Source organism: Bubalus kerabau, chromosome 4, assembly GCF_029407905.1.
Source record: "Bubalus kerabau isolate K-KA32 ecotype Philippines breed swamp buffalo chromosome 4, PCC_UOA_SB_1v2, whole genome shotgun sequence".
Lineage (NCBI taxonomy): Eukaryota > Metazoa > Chordata > Mammalia > Artiodactyla > Bovidae > Bubalus > Bubalus kerabau.
In genome coordinates this window covers 130,539,671-130,557,295 of record NC_073627.1, presented here as the reverse complement: position 1 = coordinate 130,557,295, position 17,625 = coordinate 130,539,671, and the positions used below count along the sequence as shown (strand labels likewise).

At 49.0% G+C, this 17,625-nt stretch overlaps 1 protein-coding gene across 6 annotated transcripts in view; it reads right to left on the bottom strand.

Moving 5' to 3' along the window:
* COL15A1 (collagen type XV alpha 1 chain) overlaps positions 1-17,625 on the bottom strand; it is a 102,874-nt gene that overhangs the window by 59,616 nt on the left and 25,633 nt on the right. For all 6 annotated transcript variants that reach the window (XM_055578619.1, XM_055578624.1, XM_055578621.1 and 3 more), the window contains 3 exons: positions 8,030-8,577; positions 6,451-6,525; positions 4,821-4,901 (listed from right to left, as the gene is read on the bottom strand). In XM_055578619.1, coding sequence (XP_055434594.1) covers positions 4,821-4,901; positions 6,451-6,525; positions 8,030-8,577 — 704 coding nt within the window. The remainder of the gene's footprint in view (positions 1-4,820; positions 4,902-6,450; positions 6,526-8,029; positions 8,578-17,625) is intronic.

The window sequence follows — 17,625 nt, the reverse complement described above, 5'->3', positions numbered from 1 at the left end:
GGGATGGAGGAAGGAAGGATGGGAGGAAGGGGGGGAAGGAGGGTGAGAAGAAGGAAGGAAGAGAGGGAGCGGGGGGAAGAGGGCTGTGTTCAGCGAAAGCTGGATAAATCCCATCCCAGATGTATACTAATCATGCATGCCTATGAAAATAAAAGACAGGTATGATTTCCTTTCTAGGAAACTTCAGTTTCTGTGTAGCTTTTTCAAAGCCAACCTATATCTTAACCACCTTTGCCAACTAGGAAACAACAAACAAACAAAAAAACCAACAGTTGGAAACAACAATTCAGAGACCTAGGTAGGAATCCTGATAAAGGGTAGCAAAGGTCATCCCCAGACCCAGAATCAAACAGCAGTTCCTGTGACCCAGGGCTCATCAGGGGTCAGACAGTCTCATCATTTTCTGAGCTCAAGGGACTGGGGTGAACAGAAGGATCCTGCCGACCAGTGTTGGGTCTGTGGTAAGAACAGGAAATAACTAAGACATTAAGGTTTCAGGGTAAATTTCTTACCACAACCATCACTTACCTATCCTGACTAATAACAGAAAGCTATTTTCTTAATGTCAGAACCTAGTATATAAATGATGAATCTCTGGTCCATCAGAACAAGGAAGATTCTTATGGGCCCCATAACTTAGGACTTAATGGTTCAGTTCTCATAATCAAACTCAGGTCAAATCCCAACTCTCCTCTTATTAGCTGTGTTATGTTGAGTAAGTCATATAACTTACTGAGCCTCAGCTTCCTCCCCTATAAAATGGGGCCAATAATAACTACTTAAAAGGTATAAAGTGCATGGAGGTGCTTGGTGCAAGGCCAGGTCCAGAGCATGAGCCCATAAATGGTAGCCACCATCCACATCACTAGATGTGATTTCTCTGGGTATTGATATTAAAGGTAATAATTGTGTTTTTGCTCACCTGCAGTTGTTTTTTCAATAATGAATATGGAATATTTCTGTACTAAAAAAAGATGTAGTTTACTGTACTCTAAAGTTTCCAAGGTGAGAGCAAGGATGGAAGGCTTCAAGAAGTTGAGCCTTGAAGAAGAAACCGTTTCAGAAAGCAGGAATGGAGGAAGGCATTGAGGTAAGAAGGGACAAAGCACTGACAGGGCCTGAAACCTGATCTTGGAGAGGGCTGGCGGAGTAGCAGGGGGATGAAGCCTGGCGAGGCAGCAGGAGGGACGGCACTGGCTCTTAGGTGAGAGGTCTGGGCTTGTAAAGGAGCAACAAACAGCATCCCCTTGGGTGGCAGGACGGGGGGATCCGGGCAGGTGTGAACTTTAGGGAGTTCACCCTGGTGTTCATGAGAGCACGGATCTGGGGCGTTGAGGTTTAGGCCAGGAGACCAGGAGGATGCACCAAAGAAGCCTGGTGAGGCACGAACCAGGAGGGGTAGTGGGAGCAGGACACAGGCACGCTCCCACCCAAGGAGAGGCTGGGAAGAGCACCAAGAAGGACTCCTCATTCCCAGCTGTATAGTGATCCAGCAGAGCAGTAAGCACCTCTGCCCCAGGCAGGTCCTCTCCTCTCCTCTCCCTGCCAAGGGTCCAGGGGAAGCCACTTCACATGGTTCCCTGATGGGGCCAAGAAAGCCCGTGTTTATCCTGGAGCAAGGCTGCTGGTGGCTGGAAGCCAAGTGGCTTCATAAGGGACGTGGGATTTGAGATGAGGTAGGCAGGGCAGGTCAGGGTTCAGGAAACACAGGACAGTCAGGAAAGGGGGGGCTAAGCTTAGTAACTCAATGTGGCAAATGCTGGGTTACAGGGAATCACTGACTCCAGCCTGTCAGCTAAAAACCTCTTTAGACAAACTCCCACCAAGGCAGCCATGAAGCCTGGGTTCAAGGCAGAGCTGGTGAGCCAACCCTTGGTGGTCAAGGTCAGGGGTCCTGCCTCCAACAGACTGCTGCTGGTTTTCAGGGGTTAGTGTAGATGGAGAACCAGTGTGGCCTGTGACAAAATGCGAATGTTGAGTCTTTAATTTTAAATTAAAATGTGGTAATTTGCTGGCCCTCATTCAACATATATTTCTTGAGGCCCTACTGTGTTCCATGGCTTACCTGATCCCTGGGATATGGAAATGAATTAATAAGAAGGGCGTCTGTCCTTGAACTTGTCCTTGTTGGACAATCGGGGAGACACAGACCCAGACACTACTTGCTGTAAGATTACAGGATGGAGAGCCACACGTGAGGAGGGGAGCGAGGCCGTGGCCTCCAATGAGGGGCTTTGGACTGGACCCTGAAGGAGTGGGAACTGGCCAGGTAGAGATGGGATGGGGGAGGGCCCGCCTGGCAAATGGAACCGCAGGAGCCAAGGCATGGAAGAGGGGTGAAAGGGAGGGGTGTGCTGGGGATCTGTGAGCCTTGGGTGTCGCTGGAAGAGAGGTCCTGGATGTGGAAAAGAATCCTCTGCAGAGCTCTGTGTAAGACAGACCCTAGATCTCACTCCATTCATTCACGAATCTGAACGTCTGGGCATGCGCCCAGACAAGGGGCTTTTTTTAAGACCGACTCCTAGTTCCGCCCACCCCCCACCCCATCCCATACATACACACACTATACATAAACACATACATACACACAGACATATACACACACATATACACACACACACTCAGGACTCTGATGCACAGCCAGGGCTGAGAACCATAGGGTATTAATTCTAACTCAGCAAAGATAGAACTTTCCAGAAATGGAAAGGTGTGTCAGCAGACACTGACACAGAAGGAAGAATGGGGCAGCAGGGACTCCTACCCTAAATGGGGAAGGAGGTGAGGAGGGGCTGGCTTTTTAAGTCCCTGACCGCTCAGGCAGTCCATGATTCAGTCTGAGGGTCATGGTTTGTATCTTAGAGGGTGGCAGGTTGCAAAGGGTGAGGACAGGGAAGTGAGATTCATTCCAAGAGAAAAGCCAGATAGAGAAGGGAGGGGAACATCTGAGCCAAAGAGGGAAATTCCCCCATCCTGGGGTGGGGAGCCGGGGGGGGGTAGTTTTCCAGGGGAGGGTGAAGGGGGGGGCAGTCCCCAGTTTGGGGCTGATGTGACTGACTGTGGCCTGGACCCAGGCTGGAAACCTGGCTCTGCCGCCTCCAGACTGCACATCCTCAGGCAAAGCTTTGCACTCCCGTGTACCTCAGTGCCTCCCCCGGGGAACGAAAGGAAAACACCGCCCTGCGAAAGAGGTTACAGCCGTGCCTGACTCGCCTCCACCTCCATGGCGTCCCATGCTCTTAAGCCCCACTTCATGTCCGTCCCTCAGTACCACCTTGGGTTATTAGTCTCTCTGCCCGAGTCAGCCTCACTCCTAGCTGTGAGCTGGTACACTGGGGGGCAGCATCAGACCAGAAAGCCTAGAGGATCATGGCTCTGTGCCCTGCTGCCCTACGTCCTGGACATGCCAGTGGGGTGGCCAAGGGATGATGGGCTCATGGGACTGCAACACTGCTCAGCACAGCTACCCCGAGTCACCACCCAGGCAGGCACCTTGGACCCTTCACTTTCTCCATCACAGCTACCCCCAAATTGGCTGTGGTCCTGGGGGGGGCACCCCTGCAATACCACCCCGGCCAGCAGCACAGGGTCATGGCCAAATCCTTGATGGGGCATAATGGGACTTGTGCTCTAGCCTCAGCTCAGCCACACACCCTAGGCCCAGTCTCTTTCCTTCTTTGGACCTCACAGTTTGCTCAGTAGTACCAAGGGCAGTTTTCTGTACCTCTCTGAACAGGAAGAGGTGACCGTTAAGGCCCTCTCACAGTAACAGACTCTGGTCCTATTCTGCCCCACCCAAACCTCTGTCACCGGAGGTCTGTGATTTATAGCCTCTGCCTTCTTTCCAGCTCCCTGCTTTCTTCCATCAGAGATGTGTCCATAGACTGAGCCAGACCAGTCTAGGAGATGGCTGGGGCTTCCGTGTTCAGTGACTCAGACACTGCTGGCTGTTTTTATTAGAACAGGCTCCTTGGTGTCTCCACAGTCTGATTCAATGCTTTCAAAACCACTTCCTTGTCTCGGCCACAGGGCACATTCCCAGGAGGGAGGAGGCCCACACCACCGCTGCCTTTCCCATGGGACCAGAAATGAGCTCCTAGGAGGGCTCTGCATCTCACAGGAGTGAGGGCCCCAACTTCCCTCTCATAGCCAGAGCCCCGAACAAGGGCAACAACAGCCACTTCCCTTGTGCCAGGCACTGGGCTGAGACCTTTTCCTTGCACAGCCTCATCGGACCTCGCAAGGACCCCACAAGATAGCACTCTGATTATTGTTTGGTGGAAGAGGGGCTGAGGCTCAGAGAGGCTGAGTAAGTCACCTAAGCTCACACAGCTGGGAGGCGATGGAGCAGAGTTCGCCTTTGGAAAGCCCTCCCCTGGTCACAGCACAGGGTGGCACCTGGGTATCGGCGTTCCCCTACACTGAGTGAAGTGAGGTGAAGTTGCTCAGTCATGTCCGACTCTTTGCGACCCTGTGGACTGTAGCCTACCAGGCTTCTCCATCCATGGGATTCTCCAGGCAAGAATACTAGAGTGGGTTACCATTTCCTTCTCCAGGGGATCTTCCCAACCCAGAGATCAAACATGGGTCTCCCGCATTGGAGGCAGACGCTTTAACCTCTGAGCCACCAGGGAATCCCCCTATACTGAGGATTTTGCAAAATGCCCACTGGCCAGTATTTTCCTGACTTCCCCAGGTGAGCTGTCGAATGAAGTCACAGACGTGAGGACAGAGACTTCAGACCAAGACTCTGGGTCCTCTTGGACAATGCCTAGCCCTCTAAAAGCTGACCAAGATGACATAGCACAGTACCCGGTACTCACTGGGGCTTGAGTGTAGGTGACTGCTTCTAAGATCTCAGCTACTCCATCCGTCTCCTGGAGCCCGCTGGTCTCTCCAGATGCCTGTGTGGAGACAAATCATGTGGGCAGAGGGGGAGAAAAGTTTATAATTGGGGAGTCATAGAAACAGACTCCTATGGAGAAGCAGGGTGCATGTAAAAGGAAAGATGTAGATGGAGGTGTACAGAGAAAGTGGGATGAAGGGGAAAGCATGTGATTGAGCTATTCTTTTTGTCTCCTTCCACATTTTATTGCTCAAACAAAAAATACAATCAATGTAGTCTCTCCAACATACCTACTAACATTTTGCCCAAGTGCCCTCCTATCTTGATCAAAAGGCACTCCCTCTGTGGTGACTGTCATCAGAATTTCTCACTGAAAACCACTATATTTGAAGAACATCCTCCCCTTGTTACCTAGTCTTCACAATTAGCCCCCTGATGGCAGCCAGGACACCGTGTGCCAAGATTTTGTAACCTGCTTGTGGACCCTTGGATTGTTTCTGTTTGTTCAATATTAATAGCACCATAGAGATGAAGCAATATATACACACAAGTTTTCCCTTCTCTCAGCATCATGGGAATGCCAGGCTGGAATCATGGACTCGAGGAGAGCAAATATTTTCCCAGGGCCAAGTTCTACCTCTGAGGGGCTGGCTGTCCAAGTACACTGGCAACATTTTTTACTGAATGAATGAAAGAAGTTTATGCTTAGCTTTGGGGCTGACAGATAGAGGATCTGAAGGTCTACAAATACGCCATGCTCTGCTGGCCTATGACTTTCCTTCTTTGTGTGGTGTCTTCTGCTGGGAATACCTTTTCTTCTTCATCTGGCTGACTCTTGCTTGTCACTGATCAGGAATCAACTCCTTCCTGACCGGCTTCCTGTTCTTCCTCTTCCACCTTCCTGCCCCCGCCTGACTTGTAGAATTTGGGTCTGAGGACCAATTACACTCAGGTCTATCACTGCTTTTGGGTATGTCTGAGCATCTTGAGGATGCAGACAGTCCCCAGTTCATCTCTTTATCTCCCGCATCTCCCCAAGTCGGGTCACCTTGCAGGTACTCAGTCAATCCTGGAGGGAGGGGGAGGAGGAAGGAAGAGGGAAAAGGAGCCATCTTTTTTTCCCTGCTCACCACCCCCTTTAACTGAGGAATTGATTCATTTGTCAAGCATAAAAGCTAAATTTAGGTTTGTTTTTATAAGAATTTACATTCAGAATGTCTTGCAGTTTTAACTTTTATTTTAGAATCCTGACACCCTTTCTTGGCAGGAAGTGTGGAAACCAGGCCATTGACTGGCACAGCCATGGAAGAACCTAACACCTTAGAAGAAACACAACTCCCTCCGCCACCAATCCTCCACCAAACACCAAAGACATGGCTGAAGTTCTCAAAAATAATAACGAAGCCAAAAAGCTCAAAATAGGACTTGATGGAGCACTTGCCAAGATAAGGGATTTCAGAGACTCCATGACGTTTGGGGTGAAAAACTGCCTGGGTGCCGGGCCCTTCTCTGGCTGCTGGGGCTTCAGGGCCCACTGTGGGGGTGACGGGGAGAAGTGGGGGTGACAGGGAGAAGTGGGGGTGACGGGGAGAAGTGGGGCGGCTCACCGAGGAGTCTTCAGCTTCACACATCTCCTCGGGAGTCCTGGGGTCAGGGTGGATGATGAGCTGCTGTATGGAACCCTAGAGGAAAGCAGAGGGGTCAGAGGCCACGTTTACAGCACAAGCGCCACTGGGACACACGACTGTTTTTATACAGAGCAGAACCAGTGAAAGCACAGGAGTGAGAAGTGCTGCCCGAGGCCATGAAAAGAAAACCATGCCATCCCCAGGCCTGCTCTCATGAAGGGGGACTCTCCCTGGGACAATGTAAAATGAGCCTCACTAACCAGAGAGGCCCTTGGAGAGCTCAGTATTCAAAGTGCAGAATAACAGCAGCCTCCTAACAGGTCCCCAGGTCCCTAACTTGTCAGCAAGGAACCCTAAAGTACTCGCCTCCCCCACCAGAAAGTGTCTCTCCCCCATGGCTCACAGCTTCCCAGCTGGAAGGACTTGTCCCCAGAGTGGCTGTCAGCCAGGCTCCCTGCCTCCACTCTGCCTCCCCTCCCCACCCCCGAGAGCCCATTCTGCATATGTGGTCCTGGCGGGAGTCACTCAGTCGTGTCCAGCTCTTTGTGACCCCATGGACTGTAGCCTGCCAGGCTCCTCTGTCCATGGAATTCTCCAGGCAAGAATACTGGAGTGGGTTGCCATTCCCTTCTCCAGGGGATCTTCCCGAGCCAGGGATTGAACCCGGGTCTCCTGCACTATGGGCAGATTCTTTACCATCGGAGCCACCAGGGAAGCCCATCTCCAAGTGAGAGTTTCAAAACTGTTCATTGGATTCTACCTTCTTAAAATCCATATTCCACTGTATTACAGATAAACCCAAACTCCAGCTCAGTCCTGTCTTGAATCATTTGGGAAGGTATCAGTAAGAATCAAAGTGAAACTGAAAGTTGCTCAGTCTTGTCTGACTCTTTGCGAACCCATGGACTATACAGCCCATGGAATTCTCCAGGCCAGAATACTGGAGTGGGTAGCCATTCCCTCCTCCAGGGGATCCTCCCAACCCAGTAAGAACAGTGGTGACTAAATGAATGACCACAATAACTTGGGATTTGCTTTAGAATGGCTTGTTCATAAAAATCCATTTTGACAGTAAAATCAGTCTTCTGATATTTTTTCAAGACACATTGTCCCAAAGGAGAGACAGCAACTACCTCACACCCTCATCTCAGCTCTTCCACCTTTGCAGAAATTACATGCAGCTGCCACCATTTTCCAAAGATAAAATCACTGAGTGAACCTTGAATTACAAACCTTACCCTTTTTATAATGCCTAAAAACAGACAAAGTGCTTTCACACAGGCTAGCTCACATGATTCCACAACCCTATAGCCTAAGTTTTCTAATCCCCACTCACGGATAAGAAAACACAGAGAGGATCAGAGAATTCAGCTGCTGTTTAAAATCATCAGGCTACACTGAAAACTCAGGAATAGAATCTAAGTTCTGAGTTTCGAGCCTAGCTTTCGTCCCACTAGAACGCATGCCCGAGGACATAAGGATAAAAGGATAATAAGAAGAGTCATTCGTGTTTGCTGCAGTGTCCAGCAGCCTCCTCGTCTGGAAGACTTGAACTCACAATGAATCTCTCCAGCCCCGTAGCTCCTGCATTGCCCACAAAGATTCCCGCACTGGGCTCGAAGGTCAAGGCCTGGGAGGACCTTGGAAAGGGGACGCGGCCATGCTCCTCACAGTCCACGAGGAGGGTCACTTCCTCGCCCTGGACGACCACAGCAAAGTAGTTCCACTTGTGGGTCATCACGGGCACCAGGAAGGCGGCGGCCTCGCGGGACACCTGGGAGCTAGGCTCCGTGTAGTAGAGGATGACCCGCTGGCGGCCGTCCTCCACGCCCGAGAGCCGCAGGCCCAGGTAGATGACCTTCTGGAAGCCGTCCGTGATGGCAAAGAGCACACCGCCTTGGGGGCTGCTGGGTTTCACCCTCACGCTGATGGCGAAGTCCCTGAAGAAGGTGGACGGGATGAGGGTCCTGGCCGGGCGGCCGACGTTGGCACCAGGCCCAAAGCTGTAGGCTGGGAAGCCACCATAGCCAGCAACAAAGGACACAGAGGAGGGCAGCGGGACACCGACGAGCTCCGTGAGGTCCAGGGGGCCCCGGGAAGCCGATTCTGCGGGGAGAGAAGAGCCCATGCTTCATACATACGTTCCTCTCTGCTTGGAAATAAGGAGGAAATATACTCAGGAAATGAAATGGGATCCTTCAAGAAGCCCACTGCAGCATCTGAATTTCTGTTTGTCAAACTTTTTTGACAATGACCCACAATAAGAAATACATTTACATGGCCACCCACTATGCACGTTTAGACAAATATATATCTGTAACCCTGAAACAGATGTTTCATAAAACATTATTTACTTTTAATACTCACCAGGCACTATGATGTTTTCCTTTCCATTTCACAATTCTTTTTCTCTTTTATTTTATTAAAAACATGCTGGAAACAACCTACTAAATTGATTTCATTACCCACAAACAAGTCATGATTAGCAGTTTGGAAAACATATCAGAATATTTCTACAATGTTCCCCCACATCAACATAGGGATTTCCCCCCATTTCGCTCTGTAAAAGTGGGCAGGTTTGTTTTGTTGTGTTTTGAGTGAAGTCTACTGTTCAAGTGCCTCAGGATATGGGGGAAAGCGGGGACAAATCAAAGTGCTCCCAGACCTTAGGACAACTGAAATTCGCATCATTGTCATGCACTGTCAACTCCCTATGTCACTGTCGTCGTTATGAGAGCATCACCACATTCCCTGATCTCTCATTTCTAGCAGGCTCTAAGCTCTTCACGTACATTAGTTCATTTACTCCTCACAACCATGCTATGAGGATCGGTACTATTATCCCATTCTATTCCAGAGAGAACTTGTGTGTGTGTGTGTTCAGTTGCTCAGCTGTGCCCCACTGCAACCCCATGGACTGTAGCCCACCAGGCTCCCCTGTCCATGGGATTCTCCAAGCAAGAACACTGGAGTGGGTTGCCATTTCCTACTCCAGGGCATCTTCTGAACCCAGGGATTGAAACTGTATCACCTGTATTGGTAGGTGGATTCTTTACCACTAGCGCCACCTGGGAAGCCCCAGAGAGAACTTAGAGAAGGTAAAAAATTTGCCCAAAGTAAGCCCATCAGAAGTCTAAAGCCAGAGCATCTGACTAAAGAGGCTGTGCTCTTAACCACCACCCCTTGCGGGGAGAAATGTAGGGCTCCATTGTGGTGGCCTGGAGAGGACTTAGGCTCATAGCCTTGAGGCACCCAACCACTATTCCCTGGGAGAAGGCTGCAGGCTGGCTTAGTGACCTGCACCCACATGCACCTAGAGTGATGAGATAAGAATGCAGGTCCCAGGGAGAGGTGGACAGGAACCCTGCAGATGGACATAGATACAAACTGGATTTTGAAAAAGTAATGTTTGAAAAAAGGAATGTAAGATTGTCATTTTATTTAATCTGTTTAGATTGATTACACGTTGACATGATAATTTGGGGACACTCTGGGCTATATGAAATATATTATTAACATTTTTAAGACAAGAATAACATGAGGAATAGGCATGGGCCCAGAACCCCACTTAAGAAAGGAAATATCAACTCAGCCGAAGCTCTCAGGAACTCTCTGATCCTTTCCCCCTGCCCATGCCCCAGAGGCAGCCACTCTAGGGGTCTGGTGTTTATCATCCCCATGCATGCCTTTGTGTGTTTACTACACGAGTATATGTCTCTAACAGAACTCAGCACTGCAGTGCCTGTCTCCTAACCTCATGTAAGTGTTGGCAGGCTGCATGTATTCTGCAACTTTTTTTTCCCACTCAACATTGTATTTTTTTGATTTATCCCTGTTGAGTGTGGCTCCAAGTCTTATGTTTTCATAGCAGTATCCTATGTATAAATAAGTCACTGCGGATTACTTCATCTTTCTGCTGATGGAAAGTGAGGTTTCCCATCACTATTACAGCCACTGCTGCTATGGACTTTCTTACTCACATCTCCTTGTGCTTACCTGTGCAAGTGAGTCCACCGCTTAGGGGTGGAATTATTCAATGATATGGACATTTGCACCTGTAACTTCACTGAGTATGGCTAAATTGCTCTCTTAAGCAACTGTAACATTTAAAAAACCTGATATATAACCAATAAATAACACTGTATAAGTTTAAGGTGAACAAAGTGTTGATCTGATACCCTTGTATATTGCAATATGATTACCACTCTAGCATTAGTTAATGCCCACCTCACATGCTATAATTATCATTTCTTTTTGATGTAATTATTATCTTGATTATCATTAAGACGCAACTGTGCCATTTTGCATACCCTCTAGAAGCATGTTCCTGCCAACATTTAGAGGAGGTAGAGAGATGAGATTTGGGGAGAAGTCCATGGGGCTTTTCAACTACAGCGATGATATTATTTCTTAAACTAGGTGATATTCGAAAGTATTCCTTGTAGTATTCTTTGTTAAAAATGGTCATGGTAAATATTTCACAACACTAAAGAAAATGATTATTGCATCTTCAGCAAAAGGGCAAGTCTGATCATGTTGAGGCCTTAATGAGAAGGCGTCTCCGGTCATCTGTGCTCTCAGGGTGCCCAGCGGCCTGGGCACCTGGCTGGAGGCCTCTTGGTCTAGACCCAGCAGCGCACCGACTCCCCAGCAAGCCTGATGGTGTCCCTCCAGCGCCCCAGGCCATCGCAGGTCCTCTCCCCGCATGTCAAATGCTCTTCCCTCCACACCTCATCCCACTGGCTATTTTTACCAGAATAACTCCTCATTCTCCCCACCCCCGAAATCCCTTGTTTCACCTCCTGACCTATATCCTCCTCCTTCAAAACACACTAGGGTCCCCCACTTTCACCCCCTGTACGCTACAGGTCACTGTTGGGTCACTTGTCTCTCTCTCCATTGGACCACACCATTCATCTCTCTGTTCCCGCATCCAGCTCAGTGCTAAGGAATGAATGAATGAAAAAAAATGAACAAATAAATGAAATTCAACCTCTTCAGTCTACAGAAAGAAGGCAAAACTGAGGTTAAAAGAGGGGAGGGGTTTAGCAATTATAAACAGACCTGATTCTCAATCCAATGCTTTTTCTGTCCAGTTTGCAATTTGCATTAAAACAGAAAGTAGAGTATAGCAAACCCGAGAAGGCAAAAATAAGAAGATTCATAAATTTGGCTAAATTAAATGACACACAAATTTTTTAAGTTCTGCATAGCAAAAATAAATTCCCACAGTGTCAAATAAAATCCCAACCTTGACAAAAATATTTGCTACATATATCACAGACAACAAACAAATTACCTTATTACACAAAGCAAATGAATAAGCAGGAGGTCAATAATCCGAAGATACTGGGAAAGACTGAAGAAGAAAGAAGGGGAGGACAGAGGATGAGACGGTTGGATGGCATCACTGACTCAATGGACGTGAGTTTGAGCAAGCTCCAGGAGATGGTGAAGGACAGGGAAGCCTGGTGTGCTGCAGTCCATGGAGTCGCAGAGTCAGACACGACTGAGAGACTGAACAACAACAAAATAATCCAAAAGAAAAAACGGGCAAAGAATAGGAAAGGCTTTCCACAGTAAAAGAAAAAAAAAAGGGCTATTAAACATACGAACAGATACTTAGCCTCATTCAGAACAAGAAAGATACAAGGTAAGATTATGAAGAGACAGCATTTTCCCTATCAGACTGGTAAAGATCAAAATGTTGGCTAACATCCTGTTTAGCAAGCGTTTGAGGGAACAGGCCATTGCACGCACTGCTGGTGGAAGTGTGTAAAGGGATAACATCTGTGGGAGGAGCACTCTCACTATGTTTATCAAAATTAAAAGTGCACATGTACTCTTTGATGCAGTAGTTACACTTCTACGAATTTTTTAAACAGATAAAGTTATATATGTGACATATAAAGAACTTAAAAGAATATCCATTGCAGCACTGTTTAAAATGTATCTGAACATATCTAAACCGTTCCATCTTGGAATTCTCAGGGAGTTAAATAAATACTAACTTTTGTTATAGTCACACAATGCAATCCAATGCAGCCTTTATTTATTTTTTAAAAATATTTATTTATTTGGCTCCCTCGGGTCTTAGTTGATCATGCTTAGTTACGCTGTGCCATGTGGGATCTTGGTTCCCTAATTAGGGGCTAAACCCACAATCCCTGCACGGCAAGGCAGATTCTTAACCACTGGACCACCAGGGAAGTCCACTTGTGAAGCCTTTAAAAAGGTGTGATTCCTTAGGTGTTAATATGAAACAAGAAGAGCCGACTCTTTGGAAAAGACCCTGATGCTGGGAAAGATTGAGGGCAGGAGAAGAAGCGAGCAACAGAAGATGGCATTATCGACTCAATGGACATGAATCTGAGCAAACTCCGGGAAACAGGGAAGGACAGGGAAGCCTGGCAAGCTGCAGTCCACGGGGTCACAAAGAGTCAGACACAACTGAGCAACTGAGCAACAACAACAAGATGTATTAACTAGAAACAAACAGAAAAACAAGGTGCAGAATAGAATTGCTATCCATTCAGTTCAGTTCAGATCAGTCGCTCAGTCATGTCCGACTCTTTGTGACCCCATGAATCGCAGCACACCAGGCCTCCCTGCCCATCACCAACTCCCGGAGTTCACTCAGACTCACATCCATCAAGTCAGTGATGCCATCCAGCCATCTCATCCTCTGTCATCCCCTTCTCCTCCTGCCCCCAATCCCTCCCAGCATTAGAGTCTTTTCCAATGAGTCAACTCTTCGCATGAGGTGGCCAAAGTACTGGAGTTTCAGCTTTAGCATCATTCATTCCAAAGAACACCCAGGACTGATCTCCTTTAGAATGGACTGGTTGGATCTCCTTACAGTCCAAGGGACTCTCAAGAGTCTTCTCCAACACCACAGTTCATAAGCATCAATTCTTCGGCGCTCAGCTTTCTTCACAGTCCAACTCTCACATCCATACATGACCACTGGAAAAACCATAGCCTTGACTAGACGGACCTTTGTTGGCAAAGTAATATTCCTGCTTTTGAATATGCTATCTAGGTTAGTCATAACTTTCCTTCCAAAGAGTAAGCGTCTTTTAATTTCATGGCTGCATTCACCATCTGCAGTGATTTTGGAGCCCCAAAAAATAAAGTCTGACACTGTTTCCACTGTTTCCCCATCTATTTCCCATGAAGTGATGGGATCAGATGCCATGCTATCCATTGGAAGTACATATATTAATACATATTAAATACATAAAATATATATTAGAATATTTCTAGAAAGATATACAAGAAGCTGAGGCCAGAGACTCTCCAGGGAAGGAAGCTAGTGGCTGGGTGACAACAGACTTTCATCTCAGTGGATACTCTTTTGTACTTTTTGAATTTTACCTCAAGCACATGAAGTGAAAAATAGACATTTACATATTTTTAAAGATATTAACTCTTTACATCCTCTTTTAGAAAGTACAAAATCTTTTCTTTATGTTTTTCCTCACTCAAAGATAGCCCATTTCTGCATAGAAAGGGGGAAAGAGTGAAAAGAAATGAAACAGAAATAAAAGCAAGCACCCCACTGAGATTTCTTTTCTCCCCTCTACAGTTTAAAGATAAAAACAAATAAAAGCATGAGTACCCTGCTGATAGCTTTCTGTCTTCTCCATCTGATCCAGTGAAAGCTTTTCCTCCAGCTCATCTCTCTCTCCTACTGAGAACAGGAGAGGAAGCCCCTTTCCGGTGGGATGCTCCAGGTCTGCAGAATGTGTGGTTCCACAGTGGGTATATGACCCAGGCCTCGCATCCAGAGGCTTGTTTCTAAGTGGTGTTCCAAGGGCTCAAGGAAAAGGTGGGGGTTCAGGAACTCCGGGACAGGGGTTGAGAGGTTTCCACCCAGAAGCCTGCTTAAACCAGCCCAGTGCTGCCATGTAAAGCAGTAAAGCCCAGGCTTCCACATGGCCATTTTGGGAATTCTTAGTTCCAGGAGGATTCTGCTTCAGGGGAAAAAAAAAAAAATCACCCATCTAGCAAACCTCCTTATTTTATAGACAGGGAAATAACGGTCAAGGAGAGAGTTTCATGACCAGGACACACATCCAGGAAGTAACAGGTGGAGCAGTGAAGCAAGAATGGGCGGAGGGGAGATCTGATTCTGCCTTGGGGTGACTTGGAGTGGCAGGTGACCCACAACTGGCGCCCCTCCATGACCCCTGGGCTGCCCTAGCCACGCTAGGCACAGGCCACTGGTGGGCCAGCTCTAGAGTGGACGGAAGAGGCAGCCTGTAGAGAACTGCCTTGGCGCTGGACAGAGCTGGGTTCGGATCCAGCCTGTGCCAGTTACCAAGTAGGCAGCTTTTGGGCAGATAACTTACTGGTGATGTAGGAATGTCCCACCCATCTCACACATGGGGACCAAATGAGATAATGGAGGAAAAGTATACGTGCTCAACAAATGGTAGAAACTGGTCTTCTGCTTGATCCAAAGGTTTAAGCTTAGTAAAAACCAAAGTCTGCAAAGAGATCCTGTCCTAATCCTACCTGCTCCCTGCTGCCCAGACCTCGGCTATGAGGGAGAACCAGCATGCAAGCAGCAGGCCTTGCTTCCACTGGGTCAGCCACAGGGGGAGCCAAGCTACAACCTAAAGGAAGTCCAAGTCAGCCCCTGCTGTGCTCTCAGCAACCACCCCCTCCCTCCACACACACTGTCCCACGGCATGCTGTGGGATGGCAGGGAGTGACCCCTGGCCTGGAGTGACCCATGCTCAGGGCTGCGCCTGGGCCTACTGGCTCACTTCCCCTTGGCCTCTGGCAGGAGGGCCACCTGCTCAGGCAGCCACCAGGGAGGGGAGAGAAGCCAGGAAGCCAAGACAAACAGGCCCAGCAGCTAGGTCCATAGGCTTGTCCTGGGATGGCTCTGTGCTGGGTGGGAAGCAGGGGGATGGAGATCACAGCTGCTGGGAGGACGTTCCACCATCCTTGAGGGGCAAGACTGGAGGGGGTGGTGCTAATAGGGGACTGATCACAGAACTCTCTAGCCTCAGGAAGCTTGGGGCCTTTTGTGGGAGGGTGCCACAATTCTCCACAGACAACTGCCTATCTCAGAGGACATCTGACCTCAGTCTTAATCTCACTTCATTAATGCATAGGGATAGCTTCATTTTTGGGCTTCCCAGGTGGCACTAGTGGTAAAGAACTCACCTGCCAATGCAGGAGATGCAGGAGATGTGGGTTCGATCCCTGGGTTGGGAAGATCCCCTAGAGGAGGGCATGGCAACCCACTCCAGTATTCTTGCCTGGAGAATCCCATGGAAAGAGGAGCCTGGTGGGCAATGGTCCATAGGGTTGCAAAGAGTCAGATACGACTGAAGCGACTTGGCACACACACTCTCAGCTTCATTCAGTGGGGGTTCTTCAACCCACTTTTCCATTCGTGAATTTGATAACATTTGTGAAGCCCCCACATCACGCCTTGTGTGCAGCTGCGGATGTGGAACTGAAACCAGAATGCAGGCTCTCAAGGAGTTCCTGATCTAGATGTCTCTGTTAGCAGTCAGCCATTTATGCTACTCACAAACTCCAGAGCCTTCAATGGCTCCCCGGCACGCTCAGAATCAAGTCAAATTTCCACTCAAGACACCTTCTGATTCTTCTCTTCATTCTCCCCCTTTTCCTGTTCTTGCCTTTGCTCACTGTCCCTTCTATTGGTAATACCTTCCCCTATCTTCTCACAGCTGAATCTTTCTAAGCTCACTCAGCTGCACCCCGAGACCCCAGAGCTTCACTCCTACACTATACACAGAGCCACAGGCATGACTCCCCCATTCAAATACCCACATGAGAGCTTGGAAGAGAGCAGGCACTCAGAGCTGTGGCCTGAGGAAAGGGGGCAGACAGATGCAACTGGGCCTCACTCTCCTCAAGTCTATGGTTTGGGCACCGGAGTACAACTTTGCAGCAGCCCCTCCCGGGGGCACAGGGAAGAGGAATCAGACGGCTTTAGAGGTGGACTGGGCAGAGGAAAATCTGAACAGTCACCACATGGTGCAACTTTCCTCCCAGGGGTCCAAAGCTAGTTTCCATGGAAACTGGGACAGAATTCTAGTGATGAAGAAACAAACAGGGCAGGGTTCAGGTTTTCTTTCCACAGAGATGACAGTGACCAGAGGCCAGAGGAGGTGAAGAACTGGAACCCTTACCTCTCCTCCTCTCCAGGATAGCTAACACCTCTCTTCCCCAAGCAGACCTCACTCCTTCTGTGTAATGGGCTGGTTCAGCCTTTCCATCTGTGGGGTCCTGAAGCAGTGCCTGGGGTTAGCCTGGGCTATGGAGCTTTGCCTCCTTAGGGAACTGAATCTGGCTTTGCAAAACTCCATCTTCATCTCACAGATGAGTATCTGGGACCTGAGCCCAGTGTTCGTGCTTGTCAGCCCCAAGGGACTGAGGAGCATTCCTCTGGCTCTAGGTCAAAGAGGGTTGCAGAGAGCCAGACAGGGAGGCTGAGGACACTTCAGGAACGCGCGCGGCAGCGGCCCCTGGTGGCCAGACAAAGAACTGCACCCATGAAACGCAAGAAGGGCTTCCTGGGCTGCAGCTGAGAGGGACACTGCCTGAGCCTAGGGAAACGGGGAGAATGCAGCCCCAACAACAGACTCAAAGTCAGGTCTGGAAGTGACCCAAGAGAGCAGGCCTGAGGTCAGTGGGGAACTGTGGACAAGACAGGACTAGAACCCAGGTGCCTCCCTCCCATCCTCTGCCCCTTTCCTACCCCGGCTGTCTGGGAAGGCAAAGGGTGTTCCCCTCCCTACATCCCATTTCCACCTGCAGCTGTGAAGACTACAGAACACTTCAGTCAGCTTAAACAGCAACTCACTGACTCCTGCTGCTCCCACTGGGGCAGGCACAGGGGTCCAGATGACCCCAGGTTACTGGAGCCAGCAGGCTAAGTATGTATAGGTAAAGTGCGCGTGACTGCCCTGGGGGCCCCAGCAGGGCATCTCTCTCCTGGATGTCCCTGCACTCAGAGGGGAGATCCCCAAAACCTCCTATGCTGCCTGCTGCGAGTGCACCAAGCCACAGACTTGACGCAGAAAATGTGCAGCTCACCATCTGGAGAAGGAGCCTCCTCCGCCACATCCCCTTCCCACGACGTAAGTCCATCTGGTTACTGCTTGC